Consider the following 17,238-nt stretch of genomic DNA (forward strand, 5'->3'; position numbering starts at 1 on the left):
CGTTGAACCGTCGTTTTATGTACAACTCACACCAAACATCGATAAATCCAGGGAGATGATACGGAAGCTGTACATGCATGTTTCGTTGCTTTCATACCATCCGTGTCTTCACGATGTACTGGAAAACTTTTTGCTAAAACTGAGAAGCTTCTTCAGCTCTCCATCGTAGCCACACATTCCTCTTGAATGCTGTTGGTTGGTGTGCGCTGGCGCGCCAGGATCGTGTCGAAAGCATTATCGAATCAATTGATGGTTGAATGAAAATGTGAAATCAAATTCCGCTAACAGCATTGCCAGTGCTTCGATAATGGGCACACTTCAAGTGCTGATGGGATACGAAGTTTGGTATAGACATGGGAAGAAGAAAACGTATTTTACAGCCAACCGTCGGATGAACCCTAGGAATGTACTCGTGGAGGAAAATGTTTCCTTTTTTTCCCATTCCGATTTGATGTAGCGTTACTTTACGCCGAAAAGCTGGCAGTAGCAGTTTATAGCCGGCCAAGGGAAATGTGATAAATGGTACCAAGTTCATGCGTGCTTACAGTGATTAGATTTCAGCCCGACCATGATGATGCGCGCTTTAAGCATATTTATGGACACGCACGAATGAACAGCAGGTGTAGTACGGTGCGATGGATACATAAACCCACACAAACTCAAACGATTTTTGTGCGGGTTTCCAGCCTCACAGGCTCATCAGCCGCTGCGAAAAGTTTTTAACCACCAGAAAAAAAAGGAAAGAAAAATCATCCATCTTATGTATGATAATAATTTCTTACCGGTTTAAGCACCTTCGTGATGAAATACGTCTTAAGGCCCGCTATTCGGAGGGCTTCCTCGCGCTTTTCACCAAAGGCCGGCTCGACTTCGAACTCGCCATTTAGAAAACCGAGCGTTTTCTCCGAAAGATGGACACGGCTGTGGAAGGGAAAAAAAGCACAAGAGAAAAAAGTAAGGAAAAATCGCAAATGGTATGATGAGTTTTCATTTGGAATTATTTTCCTTCGACTTGCTGGGAGCTTTATCGACATGGCAAATCATTTTGCAGTTGTTTTTTCGCCTTTTTTTCTAATGCTATTTGGTTAGGATATTACGATCGTAAACGTTAAGAAAGGGGCGTTTGGTAAGAAACAAGAAACAAAACCAAAAAAGCAATTTAGGATTTTTTTTCTTCTCCATAAGCCCGTTGGGGTTGGGAGACGCTAAGACACGCGAAAATGTGAAAAGAAAATAAAGCGTAGTGGCAAACCTTGAGGATATTTTTCTTTCAAGCAAGCAATGCTGCCGACTCTTTTGCATACATAAAAAATCGCTCTAACTGATTAAGATAAGAAGTTTAATGGATCCAGTACGGGAAGGAAGAAAAGGCTCAAAAAGAAAGTGTTGAAAAGTGTTGAAATAGCGTAGGAAGCTTTAGCTTCGTTCTTTCGCCCATTTTTAACGCGACTGTTAAAGTGGATTGATCTTTGCCAGAAGAAATCGCTCTTTAACATCCATCGGCATGGTTTCGCTACCCCATCGTTCCTTTTCCCTGTTTATTTGGAGGGACAAAAACTGGCATCAAGTAATTTTTCATCAAGCCAATCGATCGGGGAACGATTTACGATTCGTTCCGGGAGTACGATTATGTAGATTTTTCCAAGGCTTTTCTTCAAATATCCGCTTCGCTTGGTGAAGGATTTACCCAGCAAAATAGGGACGGGAGAGTTGTCCCTTTTTATTTTGTTGCCCGCCTTCTTCCCGGTACTCTTACCCAGCCTTTCCACTTGATTCCATTTTGTTCGCCAGCTCGACATCCTTCGAGTAGACGTCGAATTGCCACTGCCGTTGGCCCAGAATTCCCGCCAACACTGCACCGGTGTGTATGCCGACGCGCATATCCACGGGTGAGTTAGTCTTCTGCTGGACGTACCTGCGGGATTCACGTGAAAGTTCAATAAGAAATTGCCATGAAATGGGGTTGGTTGCTGGTGGAACCTACTTGATCGCTTTCACCATAGATAGACCCATGTGCACACACAGGACGGCATGATCCGGCCGCTCGACGGGGGCTCCACTGATGCAGTAGTAACAATCACCCAGAATTTTTATCCTCAGCTGTTGATATTTCTGCAAAAGGGTGGGACAAAGAAAAGGAAAAAACTTAGGAACATCGGACCCGGCAGTGCGCAACGTGTGCGAGGTAGGCCCCGACGTGCAAAGTTCGTCAAAGTCCTCATAAAAGTCTACTTGTCTAACTAGTTCCAATCCACTTCTTGTGCTAATACTTGGAAAGAAAAAAAGAAATGAAAATAAAGAAAAACTTTTCAACCGTCAACGAGTGGCTTCGGTGATGATAGCGAGGGATGGTTGGGTGACGACCGAAGCGTAATGCTTTTTCCATACACTTCCGTCGGAGTATTTATCCTCCTCACGGAAGGCTTGCGGTACAGGAAGTGGAGCAACGGAACTGATGAGAAGCGAAACGAACGGAACTCTGCCTGGATGATGTGCTTTTGTACCGGGTTTATATTATGTTTTATGTTCGTTCGTGTCTGTCCTTCCCCTTGGTGTACGTGTGACATAAATATCAGAGATCCAGATCGTGTGTGCATTCCGTACGGGATGGTTTGTCCCCAGTCTGTCCGGTGCAAACAAAAAGCCCATGTGTCACGGTGTCTGCGAAATTTAATTTATGCTTCAACCCAGTCGAAGACACATCAGACAAGGAACAACACTCTCGGTGCACACATTCACTCCTTCCGGAAGGTGGCGTAGAGTGTAGTGTGGCAAAAAGTGCTCCCCGTGATACTTACCTCCGCAAGCCGGTCGAAACGGGCGAAGAGTTCGTTGAGAATCTTCACCAGATCCTGGGCCGAATAGGTAGACGAGATGGCCGTAAAACCGACGATATCTGCATACAGTATGCTGAAAGAGAAAAGGTAAGAAAGAAAACAGAAATAACACTCTCATCATCAACTGTGGTGCAAATGATTTTCCACAGCCTACGGGCGAGGAAGTTGCTTTCAGGGACAACTTTCTCTCGTTCGTTCCGTACAGACAATGTGATGCTAACGTTGTCTGCACAACATATCGTAAGGATATTTTCTTCCAAGTTAAATAAAACTAATTGTTTATTCATTTTTTGCTCCCGCGCTTTTGAACCGTCTGACATCTGTTTTCACTCTCACCCATCGATCATACAACACAATCGTGCAGCAAACTAACATGAATGTACATGACCTATGATCGATTGGCATGTGGCCCCTACGCTCTCATGCTGTGCTAAATTTAATCTTCCTGCAATAATATCCGTCTCCCGCATGGTCACAGCAAGGGGGCACGGTATCGCGCACCGGGAAGAATCGCCATCCAACGTCTCCACTGGAGTACGCTGGACTAAATCATGCTGCACGACATTCAAAACGTAACGGTGCTAGTTAAAATCGACGGCCAGCGGCACATTGCGAAACCGAAACCGAAGTAAGTGTAGCGAGCCGGCACTAATTTGCTAACGACCTGTTTGTGTTGGCTCCGTGTTTTGCGTGGAGATTTGGCAAATAAATAAACCAAACCGGAGCGGTACCGGCAAAACATGTTTCACCCTTGGCATTATGATGAACAAACAATCATCATTTTCGGGGTACTGGCAATGTTTGCACAGGTGGTTGGATTACGGTATTCGGGAGGAGTAATGAGCGCGGGTCGATGGAACTTTTCCTCATGGAGGAGAATGGTAGCAGAGGGTTATTTCGGACTTTTCACACCGTTTTTGTACGTGATCGGGTGAGAAGGAATTTAGTACGATTCAATTTTTATTCCTTTCGTTTTCTGTGTCTTTCGAACAAGAAAGTTGACCGTTTATCCATTACATTCCGCATGGAGTATAATGTGGATGGTGTGGAAAAGAAATTTCGGAATTATTCGTATTTTGTCTTGGAAGTTGGACCCGTGTCAATCATTCGAATGAAGTTAGTCTAGCTTGTTGGGTATTCAATACAAGGAAGAAAATCGCTCAATAATTAAGTTGAAAGATATTTATGGAGCTTTTATCTATTGCAGACGTCATATGGTCTACGACCATATCTACGCCTTTTCGTCTTAATGTCCCAAAAAAGTCAACTATTCGGTAGGCAAACTTGATCTTCACTTGCGTCACCCAATCAACGGTCTTAACACAGCTTAAGTGCAGAATCCGCAAAAACCTTTCAGCATTGCAAAACTTGTTTCCCGTTATCGTGCGCTTCCAGCGATCGTACGTAAGAGGATTATTGGAAAAAAAATTATCAACTATCATCATGCAACACATCGTGTCAGATTCAGATACACCTACCACCCTGAGTTTGGGTTAAGTATTGACGTGCCAGCAGGCATGATAAAACTACAGCTACTTCTGCAAACCTTTTCCGTCATTTCGATGCTCCCTTGTGTCGGACCAGGAACAACAGGCATAGCCGTATGATGTACCCTACGGGTCTGGGAAATAGGATTGGCTTCGGTGTGAATGCACCATCGGTTGCCGGTACGCTGTCGTTTCATGATGAGGCTTGCGGTTTTTCCCGATATTCATACCGTGGCATTACGCTCGGGGCGAAATAGACCCGTACGCATGCATCGTCAGCAGTCCACGTAACGATATGGCCCAAAACCGCGGCTGTAGTTTACTTGCGGTGTCGTATCCCTTTTGTGATAATACTGCACCAAGCAGAATAGCAAAAAAGGGGTTCGTACTGTAAGCCCAAAAGTGCAAAGTAAACTTGCTCCTTGTGCACTGCAAAATGCTTGGTGTTCGGTAACGTTCGACGATCGTTGGCATTTACTGCAACGCGACACGTGGTGGTTGATTTTATTTTAAAACAGAAAACATTGTTGTGTGTAACAAAAAGTCTTTTATTATTAAAAATGAGTTCATTTACCCAACGCTCCCGGGCAGATAATATTCGTTTCGTAGGACGTGCAGATAAATTTAGAACACCATTTGCAGTTCGGCAAGGTGTAGCAACGATATTTACCTCATTCGTCATCTAAATCACCCTCAACAATCACAACGGAAAAATGAGTAAGCCAATCTGGCCGAAAAGATGAAAATAAGCTTCCAAGCAAACCAACCCGGTACCCAAATCCTGGCGGAGATTTTTTTACCGGCCTCCGTACGGAGAGACAAATTGCCCACCAGACACGTGGCATGCCGCGTGGGACCGCCACCGAGTGCCAACCACTGGCAGGTCTGGGGTGTTAGCAATTTTTATTCCTTCTCGGAATCGCTCACCATCCTCCAACCCTCGCCGGTGGGACTGGCAATGCACGAAATTTTCCCGCTGTGGCGTAAAAGGATAATTTAATTTTCCGAACAAAACTTCACCTCATGCGCCTTCTGGTTGCGGGATGTTTGTGTGTGGGTACCGTCTCCTTACAATCGTGTCACAAACATCTTGGGCGAATGGAGGTGGCAACCACCGAAAAGGAAATGCTTCCGGGCGCAAAGCTGGAAGATGATCTTGCGAAGAAATATCTCCGGTACCTGACATGACTCGGCTGTATACATGCCGTGGATGGTCGGTTTCGCACCAGGCATGTGTATCCGCCCGAAGGTATGCTTTTTGCTGCTGTCTCGAGAAAAAGAGCGCGGTTGTTTCGGTTTCTACTTTCACAGTCAGTTGCAGACGGGCCCCAACTTGAAGGAGGAAACGATGAAGCGTACTCGTTCGGAAAAGTGTTTTTCACTTGACAAAAGGTCCTGCCAAGCGGGCTGGATGCTGCTGCGGTTCTTCATAACTTATTAAACAAACAATGGCAAGAGCTGGTGTCGCGTGTGAAGGTGCGCATCGGCATGTTTCCTGTTTCTTCCCCCGAGCCAGCTGGTGTCTAGTGTGTATGTGTGAGTGAGTGCTTCGCTTCGATCCCCCCGCTAAATTGGCCGTTCCAAAAGCAAACAGTGACAACATCCGACTAAAGCAGGGCATATTGTCATTCGTTGCTTTGGTGCGTTTCAACTCCTGGATGCTCGAAAAAGTGTCCTTTGTTTTACACACAAACAACCAAACACACACACATCTCGTGCTTACCGAAACGCCGTAGGAGCTTTTCCGTGTTTAAGCGTCACTTCAATTAACTTGGGCACCATACCGATAGGGAAAGGTCCAAAACTTTCCCGGCACCTAATGATTACACCATCGGATCTCGCCCGGTTGTTTGCTTGGGAACGGGGTAGGAAGTTGTTATTGCTCGCCGAAAGTTCCCGAATGGGTGTAATTAAATTATTTCTTACTTTGTGGGTGCGGCCACCCGATGGGCTTCATTTGAACGGTTCCGGAAAAACACATGACAGCTGGGACAGATTGGGAAAAGGGATAATAAAATTGTCATATTTAAATTGTGCTACAAAATCGACACAACCTCATCCACTTTACCCTGACATGGGGGCATCCAATTAAGCTCGATGAACTTTGCAAAGCATTAGATCGATCAGAGCATATATTTAACCAGTAAGCCAATAAGTCACGAACTGTTGAGGACGTGTCGATACGCTCTCATGCCCCGAACCCGTTAACAAATATGTTGAATGGATGGAAACGCTTCTATTTGCTCGGTTACAAAGTAAATTTATTGTGCAAATTGCTGAACTGTTTGTATTACTCAAAATACTATCCATATTGTGTATTAAATTGTATTGTATTACTATTGACCATTCTCCCAAGAAGAAACTGAAAATAAATTGAGCAGTTTTTTTCTTCCTTCAGTCCCACCGAGAAGGATTATTTTCACTGCTGAAAGTAATCGAAATGCGAGCGATGGCTGGTTCAAAATGAAATCAAAAAGTTGATGCAACGGATGTAATCCTTTTTCCACACTCCGATTTGCAAATAGTCGGAACCCTTGGAACGTAGACACAAGCGTTTCTTAGGCTTTGATTGATTTTTCCCCGGAAGGATGCTAATGCGTTACGAGTCGGTGAATGGGAAGCCGCTTCTCAACGGAAGGGAAATCTAGTTAACGGTTTGATATTTGAAACTGAAACAAAATCCCGTTTTCCATTGCGTAAGACGGTAAAAAGCACAATGTTTTTTTTTTGTTCAAAGCTCAGGTCTGCTCGATTGTGCGAAAGAATTTCGATTAAAATTAAAATTTGCTAAATAAAATGACGTAATTTGTTGGAAGGGTGTAAAACGAACGTAAAGCAAGAAGAAATGGAAAACTGATGGAAATAGATTCACCCTTGCTGAGAATCATTCGTCCCTTATGTAGAAATCCCTTGAACGCCCTCCACCGTACAGTCGCGCCGAAGGGGTCCTGATTTTTTCCATTTGCTTTCGCTTTGCAACAGCTCCCTTCGGTGAAGTTGATTCAAGAGGTTGAGGTTTTTCCAGGCAACAAAACATCGCAAACCGTCTGTTATGAAAGCTGCCACAGGAGGACAGCATTGGTAGCGTTTGTCATCTTCAATCTCAGCTTTTCCGATTTTCCACCTCCTTTACACCATTTGGCGTTGGAAAAACCTCCAAAACTGTACCGTGCTTGACGATCGCTTGTCAAAACTTGCCGCCATGTTTATTTACTTATGTTTCATTATTATGATTTGTTCTTCGATTTTCCGGCTCCCCGAGCGTAGCAGTATCCCCGAAGCGTTGGTATGTTTATTTTCGTGTCGAATTTTCCTTGTGTTGAAGATTTTACCGAACTCCCGGGGGCGCTCTTTCGCTTTCCCTCCTGGGGAAAGGAAAACCTACCTCAACTCATTTTTTTGGGGTGATTTATTTTTTTCCTTCTGATTTTGTGTTCGGGTGACGCAATCGACTTTCAAACCAATGGGTAAACAGCGTTCCTTTTGTCGTGATGTCGGCTCGTCAAAGGGAAAAGCGTCCTTTGCTTTCCGCCCACTCCCCTCCCCCCATCCTCAAAAGCCACCGCAGCACGGAGTGTGGATAAATATGCTCGGTGCTTTTATCGTTCCACACGGATTGCTTTCGATTGGTCCTGGTGGGACGATTACACACGCACCCACAATACGGAATGCGTTATATAGGCAGCACGTGGCAAAGGTCGTGCACTTGCTTACCTGACGTTTTCGTGGCGACTCATGTAGATTTTCTTGAACTGCTCCGAGTTGGTGGAACCGAGATCCTGCCGCATCTTGACCGCAACATGCTCGGGTAGCACCGACAGCAGCAATCGCTCCTGCGAAAGAGGTTAGCACGAAGAAAAATTAAATTAGATTTTGCTCGACTTCGTTAAGCCAACTACCAATCCTTCATCCGTTTATTCTGTCTCGTACGTCCTGATCCTACGTCTGAACCTGATCGAAAGTAATCTGCATTGTTACTTGCAATTTTCTTCTGCGTTCCATTTCCATCCACCTCTCACTTGTTCTGCCCCTTCTTTCCTACATTGAAATCAATTCAATTAGATGGAATCCGCTTGTATTGTCGACGGGTTAAGTGCCGCTAAAGTAAACTACTTTGAAAGTGCCTTCCCAGACGATATACAACTTTCCACCAACAAAATCTTTTACGAAACCGGACGAACGTAACGGACCAACTTTTGTTTTACGACCATCTCCAACGCAACGCTCTGATGAATGTTTAAACCGACGGTTACAAAAAAACAATTTCAAAGCGGATGCCGATGCCAAACACAATATCAGTCAGCGTTACCGTCACCGTCACAATCCTTGCCCAAACGTGCCCAAAACTGTTCCACAACGGTACACTGTCGCCATTGAAACGCATTCGTGTTTCAATCTCTAGCTGCAGTAAAAACTGTTGACTATTTACGGACGTCCGGAGCAGACTTAAGGTACGAATTCATGTGTAAGAAGGGGGGGGGGGGGGGTGTTGGGTGGAAAAATCGGCACAAAGTGTGGGAAAGTATTTTTACGAGTCTCGTACAAAGTGTCCGATTAATGGGACGCTGTACATAGAGTCGACCTTGCGACGAATAGTTGAAGCGATGAGTTGTTTTTCTCCGGAAATAGATGGGAAAATCGGTAAAATGGTAAGTATTTTTTGTGAGCTTGTGACGACAGTGGAAGCGAAATTGTTTCAATACTTGACACCTTTATGTGAACGTGCAAACAAAGGCAAAGGAAAGCTAAGATTAGTTTTAAACTGGCCGATACTCAGATTCTGGGAAGCAATAATTAAAAGTTTCAAGGTAACCCACGCCAATTGAAATGAAGATAAATTTGTTATTGGACGTTTTCCGGAATTTAATAATCGATTAGTTTATTCACGATAAACCATAGAGAGTTTCCATTAAATATTATGTAATTGGTTTTGAGAATTCTTTACATTTGAATTCTCCTAAAATCATGTCATTGAATTGATATATGATATGCGCTAAATATTTGTGTGTGATGCTATTTTTACCCGTCATTTGAACACACACATAAAAATCACTTTTTAGGATTGACATGTGCGTCAAACCAAAATGAACCAATGTTGAATATTCAAATCATTCGCAACTTTTCCATCGATGAATCAAACCGAATCTCAACGTATCCATTGTGGAGAAGAATAATAGATTCTTAGCTCATTCCCATGCCGATTACTGACGACTAGGCATTGATCGATTTGGTTGCATGAAGCTTCCCGACCGACCGAACCAAGCTGTTGCGCTGTTCTGCTTCCTACTGTTTCTACCCTTTGTTTCCTTTTTGAAAAGCAATGCAACCAGAGCACGAAAGCATTAAAGCCATCCTTGTAGAGCTACAGAATAACAGTCCTACTATAAGAGGATTCGTTTCGTGTGTCGACTTTTTTTTCGTACGCTACCCTCGTGTACGGCTCGCTTGAAAGCTTAGTTGATTTATTGCTCCTTGCATGTTGCCAAAATCGGCCATACGGCATCTGTTTTCCCTTTCAAGTTTGGGAAGGTTGGAAAATAGGGAGCCAAAGGAGGAGTGATGTGAGGGGAAAACAAATGTGGATGCTACCCCCTCTGGTCGTAAATCAAGCCTCAGAATGTTGGTTTGGCTTATGATTGATTTATTTTAAAACCTCATTCCGGGTTGAAACCCGAACGGTCCCGAAGCTCGCACACACACACACCGGAAGCGGACTGACACTACTGACCTGCTCGGCTGACTGCTCCTCGATCAGCATCTTCACCTCTAGGCCTTGCTTTGCTTCGAGAAAAGCTCGTCGTTGTTTCCCTTCGGCCAAGAAGTAGCACAACAGCCCGATAAGAGTAGCGGCAATCAACAGAAGTACGTTGGCCACTTGCTGGAAAAGAAATGGAACAAATAAAAGAGATGAAGCAGTACCAATGCGGCATTCCGTTGCGAAGGTAAGGAATGATCTCTATAAAGTGGATATTGAAACCTGTCTGCTTACCTGTTCCCAAAAATAGTTCTCTTTCTTGGCCAGCCCGATAATTGCATTGACGTAGGTAGCGAACGAACCGAGCCCGAGCAGAATCCCGGTGTACTTCAGCAGCACTGGCAAGGTCACGTATACTAAAAAATTAAGCAACACGGCCCAACCGAGCGAATCTCTGGAAAGTGGAAAAGAAAAACAAAACCCATGAAATATTACCGATGGTTGGCTATATTTCGATGCTTTACTGATGCAAAGGCACCAGCTTAGAGTACTGCTTAAGCAACGCTAAAAAGACAAAACTTAGGCGAAAGAAGTTCGGTTTTCACACTCTTTACAGCTTCCAGACGGTTTGGTGATATAATTCCACCAGGCAATAATTGGGTTTGGGATTTTGGGGCATCGGAGGATTTTGTTCGTTCAACCGTATTCACGCATGATTTAGAAATATTCATTGGAAAGTTTGAAATTGATGTTGGAGTTTTGGGTGTTGAACTCGAGATTCGGGCGCGCCGTAGAAGGCGAATTAGAAGATATCTGAATATAATGCTTAATTCTTTTTGTTCCATCGGAAAACCACACTACGAAGGGTTGACTTAATGGTCCAAAAACGGTAAGCGAAGGTGACGCGGTAACAATGTAGACAAAAGCTCTTTAAAACCCAAGGGTGTATTAAAAACTTTCCAAGACATGCTATCCAAAAACCGTATGGAAAGATATGTTTTTTTTCTTTTTCATGAAAAATTAGAAGCAATTTCCTCACACAACTATACGTCGCTTTGCATTTGTTTTTATGCAAAAGTTTACATGAAACGAATCAGAAGAAAAATTAATAGCCAATCATTTATCAAACCTCTTCAGCGTGTGCTTGTGAAAAATCATCTGTATTACTGTGTGAAAGCACTCACTCCATTGCTAACTAAATTATCATAAACGGAAAGCTTTTTAGACTATCACCGACACCCACCGTAACACCTCTCCGTCCGCCCTTTGAGAACGGAACAAGTACAGCGTGAAGTAACGTTTTTGCCCCAAAAAGCAGGCGTAAATTTAAAATATAAGAAAAAAAACACAGTTCCAGCAAATTACACACACGTACAGTCCCCGGAACGGCCTTCCCGCGTGGACGTGTTTGCTCACATTTAGTCGAAATTCGCTCGCACCATTTGCCGGATAATTAAGTTTAAATTAGGGAGTCTCCATTTTGGCATTGGCATGAATATTCATTTACATTATTTTGACGAACCGCGCATTACGTCGGCAGCAGTAACACAGGTTGGGAGCTAGTAATAGTGTGCCAGGCGACTTTGCAAATGTTTTGGGTGCATGAGGGTGTATGTGTCGCTGGGTGAATAAGGAAAGTGTATATGTGGTCGGTATGTATGATGAAATGGACAAACAACCATGCGGTACCATTTACACAAGAACCTCACCAAAATATACCCAGCAGATGATGATGATGATGATGATGATGGCGATGGGATACAGTTACAAGCGCACTGTCAATAAAATTAATGGACTCACTTTTCGTTGAGAAAAAAAAAATAAACTAACGGGGTAAACATGGGTGCACATCGCACGATGAAAGGACATTTTTCATCCTTTTAAATCATCCTCTTATCGCGTACTACTCGCGTCTTTCTATTTCCCCGCAAAAGGGGTGAGTTGGAAAACATCGAATGTGGGTCGATGCGCTATTACCGATGGTTGATATGAGCGCTTGTGTCAATCGAAAATTGATATTTGCTTTTCACCTGCAGATCGAGTTCGGTACAGGCAAAATGAAGGATGGTGATATAGCGCAGGGTTTAATTTTCGCGGACGAATGCACCCGAACCGGTGGACATGTCACCATGCAACAGCTTGGATCCGCACCAGTGGTGGCCCGCAGGGAAATGTGCACGTACGCAATCTAAGCGCTTATGAAACATTCCGTTCTCGGTAGCAGCATTTCCTCGCATTTGTGGTATGACTTTATGTATGCGTGATGAGCTTTGCGAGTGAAATTGATTTGACAACCATGGGTAACGAGAAGCAATTTATGCTTCGCAATCGATTGCGCGATGATGCAATGGATGAAGTACTACTGGTGCTTATCAAGTGATGTTGTTTGTGGGAAGCAGCCGATGGGGTAGGACGGGGAAATTTGGAAGAGAAAATTGATAACATTGTCCCGATCTATCCAATCGATCGTCTGCACTAATCGAAACTGCCAGCTTCCTGTTTGACAGGATGAAATAATTACAATTTCACTACAGTAACGGTAATGAATATTCCAGTGCTTGTAGCAACAGGCCGATATTCACTGGGAACGCTGGGTTGAAGTGATAGGAAATTAGGGAAAATCTGGAATTTAACTTTAGCGATGCAAGTGGAAATAGAAACCATTTTCCATCGGTCTACAATTTCCGTGCACTGCGCATCTGGAACGTGTAATGATAGCACGTACAGAAATAAGGTTCCGAAAATGGGTGCCAGCGTGTGGCACGTGTGCTCCATGTGTGGCAGTGTCCTGGTGAGTGATTCCTTCATGCCAAGCTTCCTGGAAGTAAGGGTTGTTATTTTCTTAAGCCACTTATCCACTCCACAATCCTCTGGCTGACCCGATTTTGTGGCCATTTTAGAAGCTGTCGTGTGTGTTCTTGTTAGCTTTGGTGAAGCGTATACTGGAGCAAACACACAATCACTATGGAACACAATCTTATTTGTGCGACAACAATGACGATTGCCAGGAATTCTGTCCTTACCCCTGGCACGTTTCCATGTTTTCGTATGAGACATGTACACAGGTTCATTACGGACGGTGCACGGTTGTTGCAGCGCCCGTACACACTGACGACGACTGACAGACTGTGTCGTAAACAGGGGGCGAGTAGAATAGAGAAATCATGGCAGCTGACTTCGTGCCACTAACGATACCGCTTAGCCCGGTACGAATCGATTTGATTGGTTCGGTCGACTGCATTTCCTGCTTTGGGGGTTGGAAAACTCCTTAACCCCTTTCTGCTTCCGACTTTACAAGACGAACGGATCAAACAATGCCAACGTAAACGCAAACAGTGCAGTCAATTTCTAGTAATAAAAAGAAATAAACCGGAACAACCAACAAACAACATTGCACGTTGTCCCGCACCACCCTTGAAAACACCTTCATTTTTGTTAAACTAAAAGCAAAGCTGGAGAAAAAGGAGAAAAAATCAGTGAAACACTTACCTGGGTGTTACCGAGCCTTTAAGAAAGAGCTGCAGGAAAAGCTGCTTAATGGCAAGCAGCCACGCCAGATGGGGCGCTACTTCCCATATGACGCCACGGAAACGACCCCGCCCACAGAAGCGCAACACGATCGCCAGGACGACGTTGATGGTGAGGAACACGCTGGTAACGACTGGTGGACGTACAGTAAAGATAAGCAAACGGGTTACGATTAGATTACGTGTTACGTGTGACTGGCGGTTCGTTTTCCCGATCGGCGGAAACACTTTTCGCTCGGTAAGATATGTAGGTGAAGTTGTTATTCGTTTGGTTCGGCGAGCAAATTGAAACAATAGAAATGCAATTGGCGCAAAACGCGATCAGATGGTTTGAGATAATTAATTTCGTATGGCAAAACATGCACGATGAACGGTTACGCATGTAAGGAAGAAGGTTTTAATTGTAAAACCAAATGACAAAACATATCTTTTAATCAACAGCTGACGCCGAAGATTTAGATAAAACTAGGTGGGCAGGCATTTTTCTAAAGTATGTCTTTTATCACGCGTAATGCGCAAAATGTCTTATTAAGCAAATATAAAGTAGAATAAAGGGGAAACAATACAAAATAATATAAATATTTAGAAAAAAATATGTTAAATTGAACCATACAACACGTAACTAAAGAGTATAAAAAGAAGCAAATACAAAAATTATGTCTTAGTAATCAATTAACACAACAACAAATATTCTCTTATCAACATCAACCCGACGGACTGAAATCATCGTAAAAAAATTAAAAAATACAAGAGAAACGAATCACATACAAAAGGAAAAGTCCTCTCCTCTGTTAATCAAATGCTCATTTTCGTTCAAAAATCTTCTAAAACAATCTTGAATAGGCGAAACCGGATCAAAAAATAGCTGCGTAATAATTGGAAAAGTTTTAAGTGATAAGAAAACTTCAGAAACCCCCGTACCCACTGCCAAACCGATCGTCATTCCATTTTTAAACGCAAGCACAGTACGTTTGGCACGAGGGTTAAAGTTTCTTTCTCGTGCTGCTTAAGCTTCATTTGATCTGCAAGACAAATATTCCCTGTCTGTGCTTGTGTTTTGTATTTTCGTTTCTCGTTCTATGGCATTGCCCTTTCAATGTCTTTGGCAATTTGGCAGTAAACGGAAGAGGAGGAGAAGGTAGGCAGATTAGTTCGCTGCAATTACACCTACCTATGCTTTCAACGCTTTGTCCCTGCGGTACCGCAATGGCCCAGATGTCGAACAGGATCGAGGCGATCAGATAGCAGGTAAAGGCGACCCGCTTCTGCTTGAGCGCGTAGCTCTGGTACAGCTTGTCGAGGACAGCGTCGGGCAGCAGCACGCCACCACCGGTAGCCTGATTTATGCCCACAGTCGTCGCTATCGTGCCGGCCATCGTTGGTCACTTGGGCGTTTCGTTTGTGATTTTACTTTTCACTTTTCACTAACTCACTCACTCACAACCACCTGCTCTGCTGTGTCCTGCTATATCTTCACCTTCACGTGGACAGCTCACACACTCACTTACCGCACGTGAGCTGCCTCGATACGTTTGCAATATCAGACGAACGGCGCACACACAGCATGGTTATGCTACCGTCTACACAACCGTAAGCGTCGCCTGGGGACACGAAATGATCGACTGTCGGACGCGATACAACGCCGGTCACGATGACAACGACCACAGCGAGCGCACGGACGGTCGTGACGGCCGTCCGATGATGTCGGTGATAATACTAACGAATGTTCCGGGCGGTCGGAAAGCGCGATTTTTCTGCTTTCGTACTATCGGCTTTGCTTCGCTGGCTGCCAGCCGCTACATCATCGTACAGTGAAATGCTCAGCGGATACACGTAACCCTGGCACTGGGACGCGTCTTCTCGGGTCCTGGTGAGCTATCGGTGGGACACCGTCTGGTTCCGGCGGCTTGATGTCTCCCTGTTTGGATAAGCTTCGGTTCCGCTCTTCGGTGTTTGATTAACGAGATCACATGTTTTTATTTTTTTTCACGCTCCGTTATCTATCCTTTAGGCTATTTCTGTCGGAAGATATGGTGTGGGAGAGGTCGAGTTTGCTCTCGTTAACCGATGGCCTGTAGTTGAAATGTTTAGGTTTTATCCAGCATTTCCTACAGGGAATTATAAAAAATGGCCACTACCAGTCTTTGGTGAAGTGAAATGGTTCAGCTGCTAATGTTGGGGGAAATGGGAGTGAGAGATAAGGAGAGCGAAAACAAAATCAACAAAGCACTATCAATCGTTGATAAACTGTTTGAATATACTCTTGATTTTTATTTCCAACCAAAACTGTCCAATAGCACAACTTTCCTTATCATAACGTGCCTTTTGTTAGTGGAGTGTTTGCAAGAATGCATGTTGTACATTTATTGCTATTTAAAAAAGCTAACTTTATGTTATATATTGACTAAGCTCCTATAAAGACGTGCTGCACGTAATCGCGCTTTACTCGCCATTGGCGATGTGAACCAATCAATCATATTTTTCTAATACTTGTCAGCTTTGCGCATGAAACGCATTGTGTGGGCGATTGAAAGTTAGCCTTAAACAAATCCAACAAACCAGAACAATCAGCTATCTATGAATGGGGAGCGAAAGGAAGGAAAATCATCCAAACGGTGGCCGGCAGCTATTTGGTCTGTTTCAAGACCGTAATCCCATGTTGCGCGGTACGCGCCCGAGATGCTTAACAATGTGAGGTAGAGTTTTTTTTTTATTATTATTTCTTCTTTTTTCTTCCTTTTACGACCACCAGTGTGAGGTACATTCCACATCTGCACCTGACTGGTATTGGAATAGATAACGATTGACGCTAACGATGTTTATGAGCCACAGCCGATTGAAAGGAAAGTGCCGTTTCGATTTAACCTTATTTTCTTCGATGGTTTGTTTAAGGTGAACATGGCATATAACAGTTTTCAATTGAAAACAATTTAGTAGAAGTTGAAGTTGTTTCTATGTTGTATATAAGCCATGTGCAAGTGCGAGAAAAAAACCCGTTGAAACATTTCCATGAAGCATCTCGGATATGCTAATTAGAAAACTTTTCCAGCACAATTTTTCACTTCATCACAAACCCAACGAGGTTAGTTTGCCTAATTGGCATAGTGGAAGTGCATAGAAATAGTGTACGAAATGTCGGCTAAGGGAAAATCTGCATGAAAAAGTTCGAGAAAAACATTACTGTGGCTGCAAACGTTATTACTGTTCTTTTTTTTAACATGTCGTACGGTTACTTTTTTGCATGATTGTTAGGAGTAGCTGGTGCAACTCAGGGTTCCCTCAGTCGGAATAAAAACGAGACATACATAGAGAGAAAAAGTTGTGAGAAATGTCGACAAAAGTTTGCAACCCAGGGTGGTTGCATTGCCTCTTTACTTCAAAGGATGATGGTTTTAAGCGAAATTTTCCACGCTCGCTTTACTTTTAGCTACAGCAACACATCAGTTGCAGCAACACCCGTGTACACTAGTCGTTGTACAGAAGATCACATGCGTTCGTTTTTACGTTTTTGGTTTCATCTGCTCCACTCGAAAAACCTCACTCGCCTGGAGCTTATGGATCCATTATGAAACTCCCTGGGCTACCCGAAAAGCACAGCAACACAAATAATGCTGCATTATACTGTACGATGTTTCCCGCAAGCTCACGCCGCAAATAAATGCATTCGCATCAGCTTATCGCACCGGAACGAC

General features: G+C 43.8%; 1 protein-coding gene across 10 annotated transcripts in view; it reads right to left on the reverse strand.

The window, feature by feature from the left end:
- Positions 1-17,238, reverse strand: part of LOC125763371 (adenylate cyclase type 3) — a 37,206-nt gene that overhangs the window by 11,666 nt on the left and 8,302 nt on the right. For 4 of the 10 annotated variants that reach the window (XM_049426469.1, XM_049426467.1, XM_049426465.1 and 1 more), the window contains exons 2-10: positions 14,718-15,564; positions 13,509-13,680; positions 10,314-10,473; positions 10,053-10,202; positions 8,039-8,157; positions 2,799-2,910; positions 1,985-2,112; positions 1,757-1,915; positions 783-921 (exon numbers count right to left, since the gene is read on the reverse strand). In XM_049426469.1, the coding sequence (XP_049282426.1) occupies positions 783-921; positions 1,757-1,915; positions 1,985-2,112; positions 2,799-2,910; positions 8,039-8,157; positions 10,053-10,202; positions 10,314-10,473; positions 13,509-13,680; positions 14,718-14,922 (1,344 nt within the window). In that variant the 5' untranslated portion in view covers positions 14,923-15,564. Of the gene's footprint in view, positions 1-782; positions 922-1,756; positions 1,916-1,984; positions 2,113-2,798; positions 2,911-8,038; positions 8,158-10,052; positions 10,203-10,313; positions 10,474-13,508; positions 13,681-14,717; positions 15,716-17,238 lie in introns of all 10 variants that reach the window. The other 6 variants (XM_049426464.1, XM_049426462.1, XM_049426463.1 and 3 more) reach the window with 3 other exon arrangements.

This window comes from Anopheles funestus, chromosome 2RL (assembly GCF_943734845.2).
Source record: "Anopheles funestus chromosome 2RL, idAnoFuneDA-416_04, whole genome shotgun sequence".
In the NCBI taxonomy this organism is placed as follows: domain Eukaryota; kingdom Metazoa; phylum Arthropoda; class Insecta; order Diptera; family Culicidae; genus Anopheles; species Anopheles funestus.